Raw genomic sequence first — 14,856 nt, forward strand, 5'->3', positions numbered from 1 at the left:
GTAACCCCGTGTCCTCCTTTGACCCCACAGTGTCATTTTTGAGGGGTTCCTTTGACCTCAAGTAACCCCTGTGACCTCAAGTAACCCCCGTGACCTCAAGTAACCCCCGTGTCCTCATTTGACCCCACAGTGTCATTTTTGAGTTGTTCCTTTGACCTCAAGTAACCCCTGTGACCTCAAGTAACCCCAATTAACCTCAGGTAACCCCGTGTCCTCGTTTGACCCCATGGTGTCATTTTTGAGGGATTCCTTTGACCTCAAGTAACCCCTGTGACCTCAAGTAACCCCCGTGTCCTCATTTGACCCCGAAGTGTTATTTTTGAGGGGTTCCTTTGACCTCAAGTAACCTCTGTGACCTCAAGTAACCCCAATTAACCTCAGGTAACCCCGTGTCCTCGTTTGACCCCACAGTGTCATTTTTGAGGAGTTCCTTTGACCTCAAGTAACCCCAATTAACCTCAGGTAACCCCGTGTCCTCGTTTGACCCCACGGTGTCATTTCTGAGGGGTTCCTTTGACCTCAAGTAACCCCTGTGACCTCAAGTAACCCCAATTAACCTCAGGTAACCCCGTGTCCTCATGTGAACCCACAGTGTCTACTTTGAGAGGTTCCAAATGATTCTGTGAATGCAGAAACCACCTCCACGCTCCCTCACAGCCCACACATCTCGGGCCAAGCTGGAGGTTCCTCCCCAGGGCTCACAGAACCAACACCACGCAGACCATCAGCTACAACAAAGGAGATTTTATTTAAAAATAAAACTTTTGTTTTCGCTTTCTTTCGTTTGACGTAGGGAATCCCGAACACAGGAGCTCGCGGGGGGGCAGCGTGCGAGAAGGGGAACAATTAATAAATAACATTAGTAAAATCTCTAAACGTTAACAATGCACCTGCAACCGAACCGAGGACTTTAAACCGAGTGAACCTTAAAGCTCAGCTACTCCGTTAAGAATATTTACCTTCTGTTTTGCCTTATTCTTTACAGATCTGAAAGGATTAAATACTGCTGTTATAGTTTTATATTAACGACACTATTATAGCTTTTTATTTAAAATAGTTTGTGAAAATCTCAACATTTTTAACACTGACATCACACAAAGCGGTCAGTCGAGAGGAAGAACCAACTTCTCCTCTCCCGCTGGGAATTTCAAGAAAGATTTCTATCCAGAACGGGAAAAATAAGCACTCTTATCCCCCTCTTGTTCCCAAAGGGGCACCTGGGAGCCGCGTTTTTCCTTGCTGAACCCAGGAACCACTGTGAGGAAAGGGTGCAGGGAAGGGCATGTGGAAAAGGGTGAGTGCCTCGTGGGATCCCAGCGGAGACGCGAGGGAGCACAGCAGGCAGGATTCACCCCAGCCCTCCTTTCAGCTTCCCATCCCGCTGCGGTGGCACCGGACAAACTAGAAATCCTGCTCGGAACAGGCAGCACTTCCTGGCTTTCCCAGCTCCCTGCTGCTGTGCAGAGATCCATCCCAGTCCCGCAGCCAGCTCCTCCCTGCCTTCCCAGTTCCCTGCTGCTGTGCAGAGACTCCTTCTGCTCCCACACACCTTGTGCCCTGTGCCTTTACTCTACAAAGTATTTTCTGCTTGCCTCGTGCCCACACTGGGGGAAAACCAGCACATCTTACGAGCAGAACTCATATTTCCTCACAAACCGAACCTGTCCTACAATTCCATCATCTCCACGCCGAGCTCAGCACGGTACCAGCCCAGAGAAGTCACCGGTAGTAACGGATACAGTAGGAAGCCTCCACAGTTAAAATGCTACAAAACGCAGAGTTGAAGTGACATCCCTCTTGCCCCTTTTTCCCCCTTTCCAAGCAGCCTTGTGCTCAAAGGCATCATTACAGCTTGTCCAGTTAGGGCTTCTCAGACCCAGCCTAGCGACATGGTGTTCCCTTCAGAAAGGCACTAGATATTTGGGGTTGTATTTTTCTTCTTAAAGTAGCATCATAAAGTTAACTTCTTAGGATTAAAGATCAAGGAAGTGAAGGGGAAACAAAGAGAAATCCATCTCAGCCTTACCCTTCTGAAAGAACAACAAGAAATACACGCTGTGCTGCACAGATCACGGTCAGGACTCTGCCGCGCTCAGCAGTACCAGCAAACACATCTCTAAGGAAGAAAAGCCACAATTTAAGTTTCTTAAACCAGTTTTGAGACATAAACAGTGCACAGGAAGGAGACATGCAGAAAAATCAGTGATACATGCCACAAAGATTGCTCTCTCTAAGCTCTAATACCTGAAAAATACACACAGGAACGCCTCTCAGCACACAAACCCCAAAGACCAGGCTGTAACAGCTCTGCTCGGCCTGATCGAACTCAACATCACAACAAGCCTGGAACAAAAGGCTTGTGCGGGACAGGGCAGCATTAATCTGATCACACACACTGTGCAGGACAAGAGTTAAGGGTTTCTAGCTGTCTGGACTTGGCTCTCGCGCAGCCTTGGCAGCAGCAGGAGTCACACATCGCACTTGAACACACTTCCACAGAGTTCGCACATTAAGTCAGAAACGAAGTGGCTCCAAACTCAACACAGAGTTGAGTGGCAGCTTTGTAAAGAGTAAGAAAAAGAGGGAAATAAAACCATAGTGCTCCCCCCTAAAAGGGTTTCTACCAGGTTCTCCAGGACAGAGTCAGCAAACACCTCTCATGCACCAGGACTGAATGCTCGGGCTCCCCAGTGTAACACGTGGAACTGCAGAGACAACAGCCAGGGCTGCTCCGCGTTCCTGCCGCGGGAACATGAGTGCTGGGCTGCTTCTCCAGCAGCTCCCGTGGACACAGCAGCCGGGGCTGCCACGCAGAGCCCTTCACACAGAGCAGGCACTCGGCACTGCATGTGTGGGCAAAGGAATGAGAACAGCTCTTCTTCCTCGAGTGCAGCATGCGCTGACATCACCTTCCCTGTAAGGCAGCTCCTTCGCTGCGGCCAGACCCCGCTCCTGGCTGTGCCTGACCTCTCTCTGCGCTGCTGCCGAGCACCGTGCCCACCGACATAAATCTCTTCCGTGCGCTACACTGGCAGCTTTCAGCTCTGGCCCCAAAATAGCCGCGGTGGTGACGGGCTGTAAGTGCGGCAGGAGATCTCCTTACCTTTCCAAGAACATTTTCTTTGCTACAGGAAGGAGGGGAGCGGAGAGACACTTCATGCTTTTACACTGCCGAAACACACCACGTCAATTTATAAAGTTTCAGGGCTAGAGAGAAGCCTCTGCTCTACGAAAAACAAACATTTCATGCTCTGTTCCCTTTGTTAACACTTAAGTCCTCTCTGCCAGTTCCAAGCTGCGTCTCTGGGGCCAGCTATGAGGTTCTTCAGAAGCCTAAACTGCATCCAACTGCCCTCAGCACTTCAACATCTCCAGCTGCGACCCTTTGCCCAGTGGCTACTGCTGCCCACAGGGAGATGCAAACGCCAGACACGCTTCGGAAGGCCAACAGCCTCTTGGAACACACAGAGCACTTGTTTCTCTTGTCAGGCTGTGATCTACAAACCCTCACTTCATTTAAATCCTCTTAAAAGGAACCACGCTCTTCTCACACAGCAAGTGTGTGTAAACAGAGTGAAGTTGCCGAGCACGCAAGTCAGGTTTTCCCGAAGTCCTGACTTTTAAAGCTGTGTGATCACTTTATAGACACAGAAGTTTCCCAGAGCTGTTTTAACACCAGCTCTGAAGTAATGGAAATGGAAAGAGGACCCCCACGCGTTTTGATAGCCATGCAGAGAGCTGCTGCACTTCTTTTACTGCAAAGCAGGTAAGATACCAACAAACACATCGGCCGCACCTACCAATTCCACAAAACAGCCTGGCACAAAGACAGTTGGCTCCTGTAGGAGCTCTGGAAGGAGACGATGGAATGCACGTGAAGGCCTCTCATCTGCGACAGCCACCATGCAATTAAGATAAATAAAACAACCTATTTACCAGATGCAACATTCCTAGAGGAAGAGCACATGGGAGTGTCCAGCGATGGCTGCTCAAGCCCTGCAGGGCCACAATCCCACCTGAGCACCGAAGCGCAAAATGCTCAAGGCTAAAAAAGGGAGAAGCGGCAGCTGGTTTTTTGCTCCCACTTGAATTCTTCCCACCCTCTCCCAGCCCTCAAAAACAAGCAAAATTTTCAGCACATCCAGCAGCCTGGAATGTGGTGCAGCCAGTAAGAGGACACGCATGAGAGAAACTCAACTCCCGGCACGGCCGAGATCGAAATGCCTGACAGAAGCAAGTCACGCTCTCTCCAGGCCAAATGGGAAGGCTGGACAATAAATGCTATTACTACAGCTAGGAGGGAAACGCCATGGCCAACAGGAAGCAATCGCAAGATTCTTCCAAGGTCTCCTATTTATTCCCAGCAGAAAATGACCTCCCGGCTGCTCTAAAAAGCCTGAGCCAGACACACAGCAGCGAACAGAGCCAAACCCAGTACCATGAACCACAGGACACACCACACCGACCTCGAGACTTTGCTTCTCAGAATATTCACTTAGAATTCACAGCACAAAACGCTCCCCCCACAGCCTCCAGGGCATCAGCTCAGGGATACCTTTCTCTGCCAACACCCTGGAAATAAATCCGTTCTCTCAAACAAGAGATAGGGGGAAAGGACTCCAAGACATACACTGTATAAAACACCATTCTGCTCCATTTCATTCCTCTGCTTTGAAATCTGGAACCACAAAAACCTGATAACTGATTCTCTGAAGAGGCAGGACCGACCTCAGCACGAAGTCTCTAAAGGAACCCCCTTCCCCTTTGGTGCGTGGCTGGGCTACGCCCGCCCAGGCAGTTGGTCCACAGAAGCTGTAGGTGTGCAGGTAATGTGCTATGTGGCCACATGCGCAGGGGAGGAAATGGAAACAAACTCCCGGAGAATATTCTTGGCCATTTCAATATTGTTATGTGCAATGACCAGGGCTTTCTGAATGTCCTGATATGAGTAGCCTTGGCTCATTAGGTTCTCGATCTCGCTGGAGAGCTGCAGTGACGTGCTGGGCCCGCTGCTGGCTCCTCCTGCCTGGCAGCTCCCTGCTTTCCGCTCAGAATTTATTCGCCGTGGTAGAGGTTTTGGCGGCCTTTCTGGAACTTGAGAGCCGTCTGAAAAACCTGGAAGGAGAACCAAAGGCAGTACTTCAGAAAAGAACATGTGATTCTTGCTTGGAACAAAGCAGGAATGACATTAGACTGATAAATGGTGCTTTAAAACACGCCACTGAGAGCCACGCCGCTTTCTCCAACCAGCCTGTCCTCCCACACAGCAGTACAGATGAGCTCAGCCTCCCGTCTCATATGCAAAAACAGTTATGGAGATTTATTTTAATTAGGAGGCCACTTCAGGCTCATTTATTAAGATAAGACCATGTAAACAGAAAATCCTGACCAAGGATGTATGTGTGTGTGTGAAAAGAGCTCAGACATCAGTCCCAGAATAAGCATCATAGAATGGCTTGGGTTGAATGAAACCTAAAAGGCTCCAGGGAGACCTTAGAGCAGCTTCCCAGCACAGAAAGGGGCTCCAGGAAAGCTGGGGAGGGGCTCTTGATCAGAGACTGCAGGGATAGGATGAGCGGGAATGGTTTTCAGCTGAAAGAGGGGACATTGAGATGAGATATGATGAAGAAATTGTTTCCTGTGAGGGTGGGGAGGCCCTGGCCCAGGCTGCCCGGAGCAGGGGTGGCTGCCCCATCCCTGGAGGGGTTCAAGGCCAGGTTGGATGGGGCTTGGAGCCCCTGATCCAGCGGGAGGTATCCCTGCCCAAAGCAGGGGGTGGGACTGGATGGGCTTTCAGGCCCCTTCCAACCCAAACCACTCTATGATTATATGATATAGCTAATGCCTTGAAGAAAAGACACATTGCTTAACGTGTGCATCCAGCATCTGGTAATTTTTGAGTCCTTACCTCCTGTCCCATTGCAGGAAACATTTTTTCCTACTTTACGTATCACAGGAAACTTTTCCGCACAAATACTTGACACGACCTTAAAGAAAACACTTGTCTTCTTGAGAAACTCCTCAGGGCACTCAAGATAGAGCTCTCTAGCAGGAGAACGGGGGTACAAGAGACAAAGCCACAAGACTAAGAATGTCCAAACCATCCCTTTCTACGATTGGGCAGTGCAGCACCACTCAGAAAAGCAGCAGTCTTTGTGAAGCCCTCCTTATACCAAAAGCACTAAGACACAGAAGGCTCTTCAGGAGACAAATTCATTGAAGCTTTCTCACCAACCACAATGCAGTCCAGCTCCCCAGTCTTCAAACTACAAGCTTCTCATGCACAAAAAGCTTTTTTGTGCCTTGGAGAGAAATGACTAGTCTCGTCTCTCCCCTGAATTGTCTTTTGAAATAGCTGTTTCAGCTTGAACTGGATTGAGTTTCACAGTCTGTGTCTCAGTTTGAAAGAACAACTAGTAGCACAGCTTTCATGGTTGAAGATTAAGAAACTAAACTGTAGGACGCAGTGCAGGAGAACAAATGTGTCCCATACTGGTCAGGCTCGCTTAACACCAGGATTCAGCAGTGGCCAATACCCAGTGCTTCAGAAAACCACATATGCTTCCCAGAGCTGTAACAAGCAGAAAGGCCACAGTGTTTTTCATCGCTGATCTTTTAACACTGCAAAGCAGGACAACAGCACTGTTATTTCAGAAAACAAAGAGGGGTCAATGATTAAGCTGAGCACTTCATCTGGAAGCAGGATGTGAGCTCTCTCTGCCCCTAATGCCCCTCAGCTGCATTCTACAGACACAGTGAGAGACTTAAAAAGTGAGGCAGGGAAGAGGGGTAAAAGCTAAAGATCTCCCTGCACCAGTGAAACCTGAGAAAAGGGCAAGCTCGGGGAGTGGAGGTGGGGAAGCAGGTGAAGAGGAGACTCTGGAGCAACGGTCCCAGGTGCAGGAAGCTCTGTCTCCCACCTGCCTCCAGAAGGAACGAGAAACTCACTCCTCTTACTCGGAACATTGCCAGGGTGTCCAGGCATGCTGAAACCCCCCAACAGGAAGAACTTCCTTTAAAGATGCTGAGCTGTTGTAGGGAATAAGTCAAACATTATTCAGAAAGGCTCTTAGAGGGACGAGGCTTTGTTTTTTCCCTTCAGAGAATTTGCCTTGCAGCCAGAAGGACAAGATGTCCTCTACTCCCCAGGGACAAAAAGATGACCTTGCAGAGCAACCGGGTCCCTGCTGGGAGGAACTGACAGCAGCAAACAGCGCACTTGTGCCATCTGCTGACAGCTACCACAGCCGAGCCTGAGCCAGACAGAAGCTGCGCAAGGCCGGCCACGTCATCTTTCACTTGGAACCCTGATAAGCAGTAATGGCCTGAAGTCCTCTTTGGTACGCCCTCGTACCAAGCTATGCCATGCCCTGTTGGAAAGAGTGGCTAAAAGAATAGTCTTTATGCTGAGGAAAGGTTCTCCTAACAGTGATTTAAGTGTGATTTGATAGCTCTGTGATTAAATGACAAAGGCAGAGCCTTACAAGTTGTAAACCAAACTGAACACTTACGAACCAGTGCCTTGGTTTATAGACAAAACTCAGAGCCAGTGGCAGAAGTTTCAAACACTCGAAGCAATCCATCATTTCTCACTACAGCAGGTGTTTCCTAACCTGTTACGGGGTCATTTTCCAAAGACATTCGGCTGAAGGCAGGCGTGGCATTGGAGATATCAGACAGTGTGCGACGAGCAGTAGCAACCGGTAGCGGTGGTTTGGGGATATCATAACCATCTTCTTCATTTTCTGACTCTTCAGGGCCATTGCTGGCAGTGGCTGCTGCCAGATCCCCTTCATCTGGAACAAGAGGCACACTCTGAGGCGCTGGGACTGAACAGAGCCTCTGTCTTTCAAGGCAGATGCTATTTCCCTGCAGTCCACAAACACTGATGGGACACAGGACTAAGGTTTTGCAGCCAAAGACCCACAAGCTCTTTCCAGAAGGTAGTATTAGGTTATAAATACTTGAAATAGATGTGGGCTGACAACTGCTGCCCAGAAAATAAATGTAATCTTCAAACCAGCTTTTTTTTAAACAACTGTTGAAAATTTTTACAGTGCATTCCAACCAGGCTTCTCAACAACATTCCCACATGCAGCCTGCAGTGCACACACCCAGATGTTTCTGCACACATCTTAGCTATTTTAGCAGCAAAAGCAAATAACATTTACATTAGCCTAAAATGCTGTTCCACTTGGGACAGGGACCAACTGTTTTTATCTCAGGTTCACAGTTGTTTTTTAGGACGCCCACTCACCAGAAGCATTGACAGTCTCGAAAGCAGAGGATGCTGCTTGGGAGTGAATGTTGTACATTGCTTCATACATACAGCCATCAGCCTGCAGGTCGCAATCTAAAACTCTGAGGGAGAGAACACATATTTCATAGAATCACATAATGGTTTGGGTCAGAAGGGACCTCAAAGCCCACCTGAAAACCAGCTGAAAATCATTTCCCCTCATTTTATCCCTGCCCTCCCTGATCAAGAGCCCCTCCCCAGCTTTCCTGAAGCCTCTTTCTGTGCTGGGAAGCTGCTCTGAGGTCTCCCCAGAGCCTTCTCTTCTCCAGTCTGAACAACTCCAACTCTCTTCTCAGCCTGTCCTCGTATGAGAGGTGCTCCAGCCCTCAGATCACCTTTGTGGCCTCCTCTGGACTTGGTCCAACAGCTCTGTGTCCTTTCTGTGCTGAGGACGCCAGAACCGGATGCAGGGCTTCAGGTGAGGTCTCCTGAGAGTAAAGGGGCAGAATCCCCTCCCTCACCCTGCTGGTTCCACTGCTTCGAATGCAGCATTTCCCTCTAGACAAGTGACAGTGGTCATCCACCACCACCCCGCCTCTGCACGTGAGTTTCTGCACAGATCCCTGCTTCAGAGTGAAATCACTGCTGTTCTGCAACAGAATATTTGTTCCAGAAAATGCTCTGGCTATGTTTATTGCACTACAGCATATCAGCTGAAGAGAGTTCAATTGATACCACCAGAACAGAACCCCTTAATAGAATTTTGAACTCCAATTTCTGCTGCTCTCATACAGTTACCGGCAGGAAGGGGTGGGAGTGGTTATCTGATTTCTTTGATACTCTATAAGGGTTCTGCAAAAGAGCAGCAGTCACATTTTATTTACAGTTAGCTCCACTCATCTCAATCTGGTGAATATCACTGGGGGAATTTAGCAAACCCTGCAAGCAAAATCTCCACCCCAGTAAACAAATATGCTGGGAAGAGGAAGCACAGCACCTACAAACAGAATCTCACCGTAAACTCTGAGTCATTTCCAAAGGCATTTTGATGTCTGGTTTTTGTACAGCAGGACCTGGAGGCACCACAGGCAGGGAGGATGGTGACATGTATTCAGTGTCTTCATCGCTTTCAGACTGTTCCCCAGGAGGCAGTTTTGGTACGGGCAGTGGTCTGGAGGCAGAGGAAACAAGATATAAACATCAGAAAAACATTTAGCCCTAATCTAATTATTACCAAAGTAGCCTTTAAAATCCACAGCAGACTTAATGAGCAGTCATCTTGCAGTGATTCTGTCTAAAGAGATAACCTGGCTTTCAGGATTCTGCAAGGTCACGCTGGCATAGGGTCCTTAGGCAAGAGGAAAATGTCAATTTCAGACACATTGTACATCACCTACAGCACATAAGGACCAGTTCAGAAGTGAATTTATTAAAAAGAGCTAATAGCAAGCGTAGCCTGCTTCCCACTGCCACAGCCAGCTACCATCACGATTCACAGACCTTTAGGAGGCTGATTCCATAGAATCATTTGGTTAGAAAACACTTTTGAGATCACTGAGTCCAACCCTACCTGTCCACTACTAAACCATCTCTGAGTACCTTGTCTGCCCAGCTTTCAAACCACTTCACAGACTCCATCACTGACCTGGGCAGCTGTTCCAGTGCCCGAGAACCCTTTCAGTGAAGAAATTTTTCTTGATATCTAATCTGAAATTCCCCCAACGCAACTTGAGGCCAGTTCCTCTTGTCCTATCGCCTGCCACTTGGAAGAAGAGACAAACACCCACCTCACCACAACCTTTCAGGTTGCTGTAGACAGCAATGACGTCTCCCCTCAGCCTCCTTTTCTCCAGGATAACAACCCCAGGTCCCTCAGCCACCTCTCATAAGGCTTGCTCTCTAGCCCCCTCTCCAGTTTCGTTGCCCTCCTCTGGACTGTTTCCTCTAGATCGTGTACTTGAAATCTGTCAGAAATTGAAACTTAGACTGACAGAATTGTGTCCAGTTCTGTCCCTGGCACCAGCATGGAGACAGCCCCGCGATTCCCACTCTGTAAGTTACAGAAGTAAGTTATATCACTTCTCCTAGAAAACAACAGACCTGGCAGCTAAGGAGTAGATCGCATTGGCAGATGAGGAGGGTTTAATTTTGGGGTGTTCACACTCCGGAGTTGTTGGAGGACCACTGTTCAAGCTCTGAAAGAAAAAAAAGTCAAACCATGAATCAGAAATACCACACACAACACTGTAATGCAGTCGCAAAGGAACACATCCTCTGGGGGAAGGAAGCACCTCTGTCATTCCAATGCATTTACTGCCACCTTAGAAACCCAGTAGGTCTGTGACAGTTTTCCCTCATGAGGACGCAAGCAGGGTTTTCTCCTGTAGCCAACAACTTGTTCACACAAAATATGCAGGAACTGAGATCTCTCGAGACTCCAATGGCTTTGGCAAATTCAGCCAAAATTGGCCTGTTTCCAAACAGGAGCACCTCTGCTACGAGGCCAGGCAAGAGAGTTGGGGTTGTTCAGCCTGGAGAAGAGAAGGCTGCACGGGGACTTTAGAGCAGCTTCCAGTACTAAAAGGGGAATGGAATCAAAGAAAGCAAAATGGCCTGGGATTTCTCTGAGAGAACAATATGCTGGACTACTAAGTTACGCATCATGACATTGGTAACAGGAATAGATTCAAATTTGACTCAGACTTTACTGTGCTAAACTAAATATGTGCAGGTTTTACAGCCCTGAAAACTGCACTTTTTCAGCAGGCCAGCTCCCAATACAAAACAACCTCAGTTCTACAAAACTGAAAGGTGACCAGTGATCCGGAAATTATGGCTCCAAACAGGGATTTCAGCTTTGCTCCCAAGAGGCACAAAGCACCTCCCTAAGAAGTCATCCCATGATTCTGCTTTCCCTGGCATTCACCAGTTCCTTTCCATCTCTCCCTTGGCACAAGACCATCCTATTCAGATGTAAACTATAAGAAGAGGGCATCCTGGAAGACTTAATTCCTCATGAATTACTTTGGCCACCAAGAGGCCTAACTCACCACTTGGTTGTCCAGGCTGAGCGTGCTCCCGAGTCGATGGCTGTCAGCCCTAGAGTCCATCTGAGAGGGCAGGGAAAAGGGAAGCGAGTGTCTGTTTGACAGTTCTCTCCCAGCCCAAGGGTCACCAGGGCTGAGAGCTACAGGTGGGGCTTTTGGCATCGGCCTGGACGGCCACAGCTCGGCCTGACGGTTGGAGGGCACAGGGGGTGGTTTGTCTCTCGAAGGACAGTCTCCCGGCGTGCAGGGCAGGGGACGCCTCTGAGGTCGGCCTTCAGTCCCAATGGAATGTGGCCTGTCCGGAGGCGGTGGCGGCGGGAGATCTCTGAGCGTGGGTGGGATGGGCAAAGGTTTATCCTTGTGAAGAGGACCAGGTGCAGCCTGGAAGGCAGAAGAATGTAAAATATTGCTTAACAAAGGTATTCTATCAACAAAACATAAAAAGGAGGGAGGCGAGAGGCAGGGTAGTGAGTCCTGGTTTTCATTTTATCTTTTTTTACAAGAAATTATCTCAAGAGACGTGGAGATCTCCACATCTTCCCACAAGTTAATCCTGCAGAGACACCTCCTCTGCAGGCTGGGAGAGATAACAGAGTCCCTACGTGCAGCTACAGGAGGCACTAAACACCCCAGGTTATTTTTTCTTGAAGGGAAAAACAAACCTTACAGCAGCATTGGATGGGATTCCAAATAAAGGACACCCGTTGTATAAAACCAAGATTCCATCGTGGTTACTTATATATGTTAACGGTCAGCAGTCAGCATCAAGTATTCATAGAATTGGATATTTTCTTCTACCTGAACTTTCAAGCATGAAGTCCCATCCGACCTCGCCTTTAACACCCCCAGGGATGGGGCAACCACAACTTTCCTGGGTAACCTCTTTTCGGGACAAACTAGACTCGTGTGGGGAATGGACGGAAAGTGGCCTAACAGGACTACAGAGAAGGAAGAAGCACAAGTCTTGTGTGAAGGTACTTAGGAATGTCACAGAGAACATGCAGGGTTCACCAGAATGCTCTCTTCCTGCCTGCCCCACCAAAATCACAGCTGAAAGGGCAAACAGTGTGTTTGACCTTTGAAGTGGTCCCAGGACTGGAGGCTCCAGGTGGAATGGACACTCGCTGCTGCAAAAGATCCAGCCGCGGCGGCACAGGAGGAAGGGTGGCCTGTGGAGCCACTGAGAATGGAGAAGGTGGACGCTCGACCTGGAAAAGAAAAGAATGGGAAAATCAACAAATGACAAAATCCTGCAAAACCCATTATGTCTAGAGAGGCTTTTGAACTCTGTGACCTGTATGGGTTTAATGTCACTACTGGTAATAAATCACTGTATTGGTAAGGATCACAGATCAGTAAATGAAGGCAACGTTACAGCAAAACAGCATTCAAATTGCAGCAAGCCTTGAAGATCACCAGCGGATTTGCTGTACACACAACTCAAGAGCACAATAAACGCAAGCTGAGAGGCTGCAGTAACAAACCTGCCTCGCCCAGCCCTGCGCAGAAGCAAGTTTCGTTTTGACACAAGAGGGCAGGATCTGCTGCAAATCCATCTCTGCAGGCACTGCTGTGCAAACCACTGCACAGCATCAGCAATCGCCACTGTGCACCAAACCCTGACTTCTGTCCCCGGAAAGCTGTTTTTCCCAGAACAGCACCTGTTCTTCTCTTTTCCATAAATGCTTTTCTACTAGCAAGGCTGGTGCTTTCTAATGCTGAAAAGCTTTGCACAGGTCCAAACTCACAAATACGGAGTACTGCAAACCAGGACAGGGTGTCACACTGAGGAAACAGCTTTGCTTCCCCTAGAAATGGAAATGGCTTTGCTATGTATACAAAAACCAACTCCAGAAATAGAGTTTACTGTTCAGGACGCTATTTCTCAAGGTGGAAGGTAAAGAGAAAGTTGACTATTGGTAAAACCAGTAGAGAGGATTCTTTCTATCCAGGAAAGTCACTTATTTTAGTGAGTTCAAACGTTAAAAATCAGCCAAATTCATGGAATCATAGAATGGTGTGGGTTGGAAGGGAACTTAAAAGATCATCCTGTTCCAACCCTGCTGTGATGGGTAGAAATACCTTCCACTGCATCAGAGTGTTCAAAGCTCCATCCAGTGGGTTCAAACTCACCTCCCTGTGCAGTAAAACCCTGCTGGGTGCAGATGTACAAGAGCAACACACTTTTAGGAGAAAACATGCAGGGATATATAAAGAACGCCTGTCTTGTACCTGTCTCCCGCAAGGAAGCAGCACTGGAAGAGTTATCACACCTTTATCATACAAATTTATCAGACACCATATAAAAAGATGACAGTCTAATTGACTTCCTCAGCAGAACAGCCTGCCCTCCACCCCATTAGTCATCAGGACCTTGGGAAGGCTGTATCTGTATTCATCACTGGAGAAAACGGATCAATTTTTGCTGATATGAGTGAACTATGGCTAATAGATCAAAAGCAGCAGAGCTAAGCACGCAGATAAGTCTTATAGACACAGATCTTATGTTCCAATAGGTCACTGTTCTCAGAACTCTTTGAAGACAACACACAAAAGACCAAAGATTCTTACCAACTGTGGTCACCATTGCTTAACAGAACTGACAGTGTGTGCAGAACTGATAAAACTGAACCTAAATCTTCATTTTCCATGGAGTAAAACCTTTCCTGTTTTAAGATCTGACAACCCTCACAAGCATGAATCACTAACACCACAGAAAACTGATGGAGAACATGTGAGCTTTGTACAAACTGCCACATCTCCTTGCAGCATCTCCTTACCTTGCTACCAGCGAGTTCCTTCATCATGAAGAGGGAATCATCAGCTCTGTCATCATCGTCATCGTCATAATTGGGTGAGGGAGTCCCTTCTGCCCCTTGCCGGGATAATCCTCCTCCTCCTCTGGGGTCAAACGGGTCTACTACAATCGGCTCCGTGCCTTTAATTTCACAGCGGCAAAAAGGGCAACCCTGGCCTTCTGATTCCTTCAGGGAAGAGAAGAGATCTGTTAGGACAGTCGCTACGATGCAGAAATTAAACACAGTTAACATACAAAACAGTTCGAACCTGCATTTTTGGCAGGTACCTTTCAACTGAGAGGAAGACAGAAAGGCAAACTGTGCTATAAATATGGAGTATTTTCTCTCTGAAGTAAAAATCCAGTTTTTTAGCAAGTCATAGAACGGTTTCAGTTGGAAAAGACCTTAAAGATCATCAAGTCCAACCATCAATCCAGCTCTGCTAAGTCTGCCACCAGACCAGGTCCCCAAGTACGACACCTACTTGTCCTTTAAACCCCTCCAGGGATGGCGACTCAACCACCTCCCTGGGCTGCCTCTTCCAACACCTGACAACCCTTTCAGTAAAGAAATTCCTCCTAATATCCAACCTAAATCTCTCCTGGAGCATCTTGAGGCCTTTACACTTCTTGCCTTTCCCTAGATTAAGAAATCAGGCATCTCAGCTTCTCCCTGCATGCGTGAAGCTGGCACCGATGCACTGATAGCAATGAACAATGAGCTTTCATCCTCAGCAACACTGTTTTATCTCCCTACCTGAAGGAGACTGGAC

The 14,856-nt window shown here is 48.1% G+C and overlaps 1 protein-coding gene across 1 annotated transcript in view; it reads right to left on the bottom strand.

Annotated features, from left to right (window-relative positions):
* Positions 1-729: 729 nt before the first annotated feature.
* The window catches only part of CBL (Cbl proto-oncogene), a 42,929-nt gene continuing 28,802 nt past the window's right edge, over positions 730-14,856 (bottom strand). The window contains exons 9-16 of the mRNA XM_069876282.1: positions 14,067-14,270; positions 12,363-12,494; positions 11,290-11,667; positions 10,340-10,434; positions 9,255-9,410; positions 8,258-8,361; positions 7,614-7,796; positions 730-5,115 (exon numbers count right to left, since the gene is read on the bottom strand). Of these exons, the coding sequence (XP_069732383.1) occupies positions 4,835-5,115; positions 7,614-7,796; positions 8,258-8,361; positions 9,255-9,410; positions 10,340-10,434; positions 11,290-11,667; positions 12,363-12,494; positions 14,067-14,270 (1,533 nt within the window). The 3' untranslated portion in view covers positions 730-4,834. The remainder of the gene's footprint in view (positions 5,116-7,613; positions 7,797-8,257; positions 8,362-9,254; positions 9,411-10,339; positions 10,435-11,289; positions 11,668-12,362; positions 12,495-14,066; positions 14,271-14,856) is intronic.

This window comes from Phaenicophaeus curvirostris, chromosome 25, assembly GCF_032191515.1.
Source record: "Phaenicophaeus curvirostris isolate KB17595 chromosome 25, BPBGC_Pcur_1.0, whole genome shotgun sequence".
Classification (NCBI taxonomy): domain Eukaryota; kingdom Metazoa; phylum Chordata; class Aves; order Cuculiformes; family Cuculidae; genus Phaenicophaeus; species Phaenicophaeus curvirostris.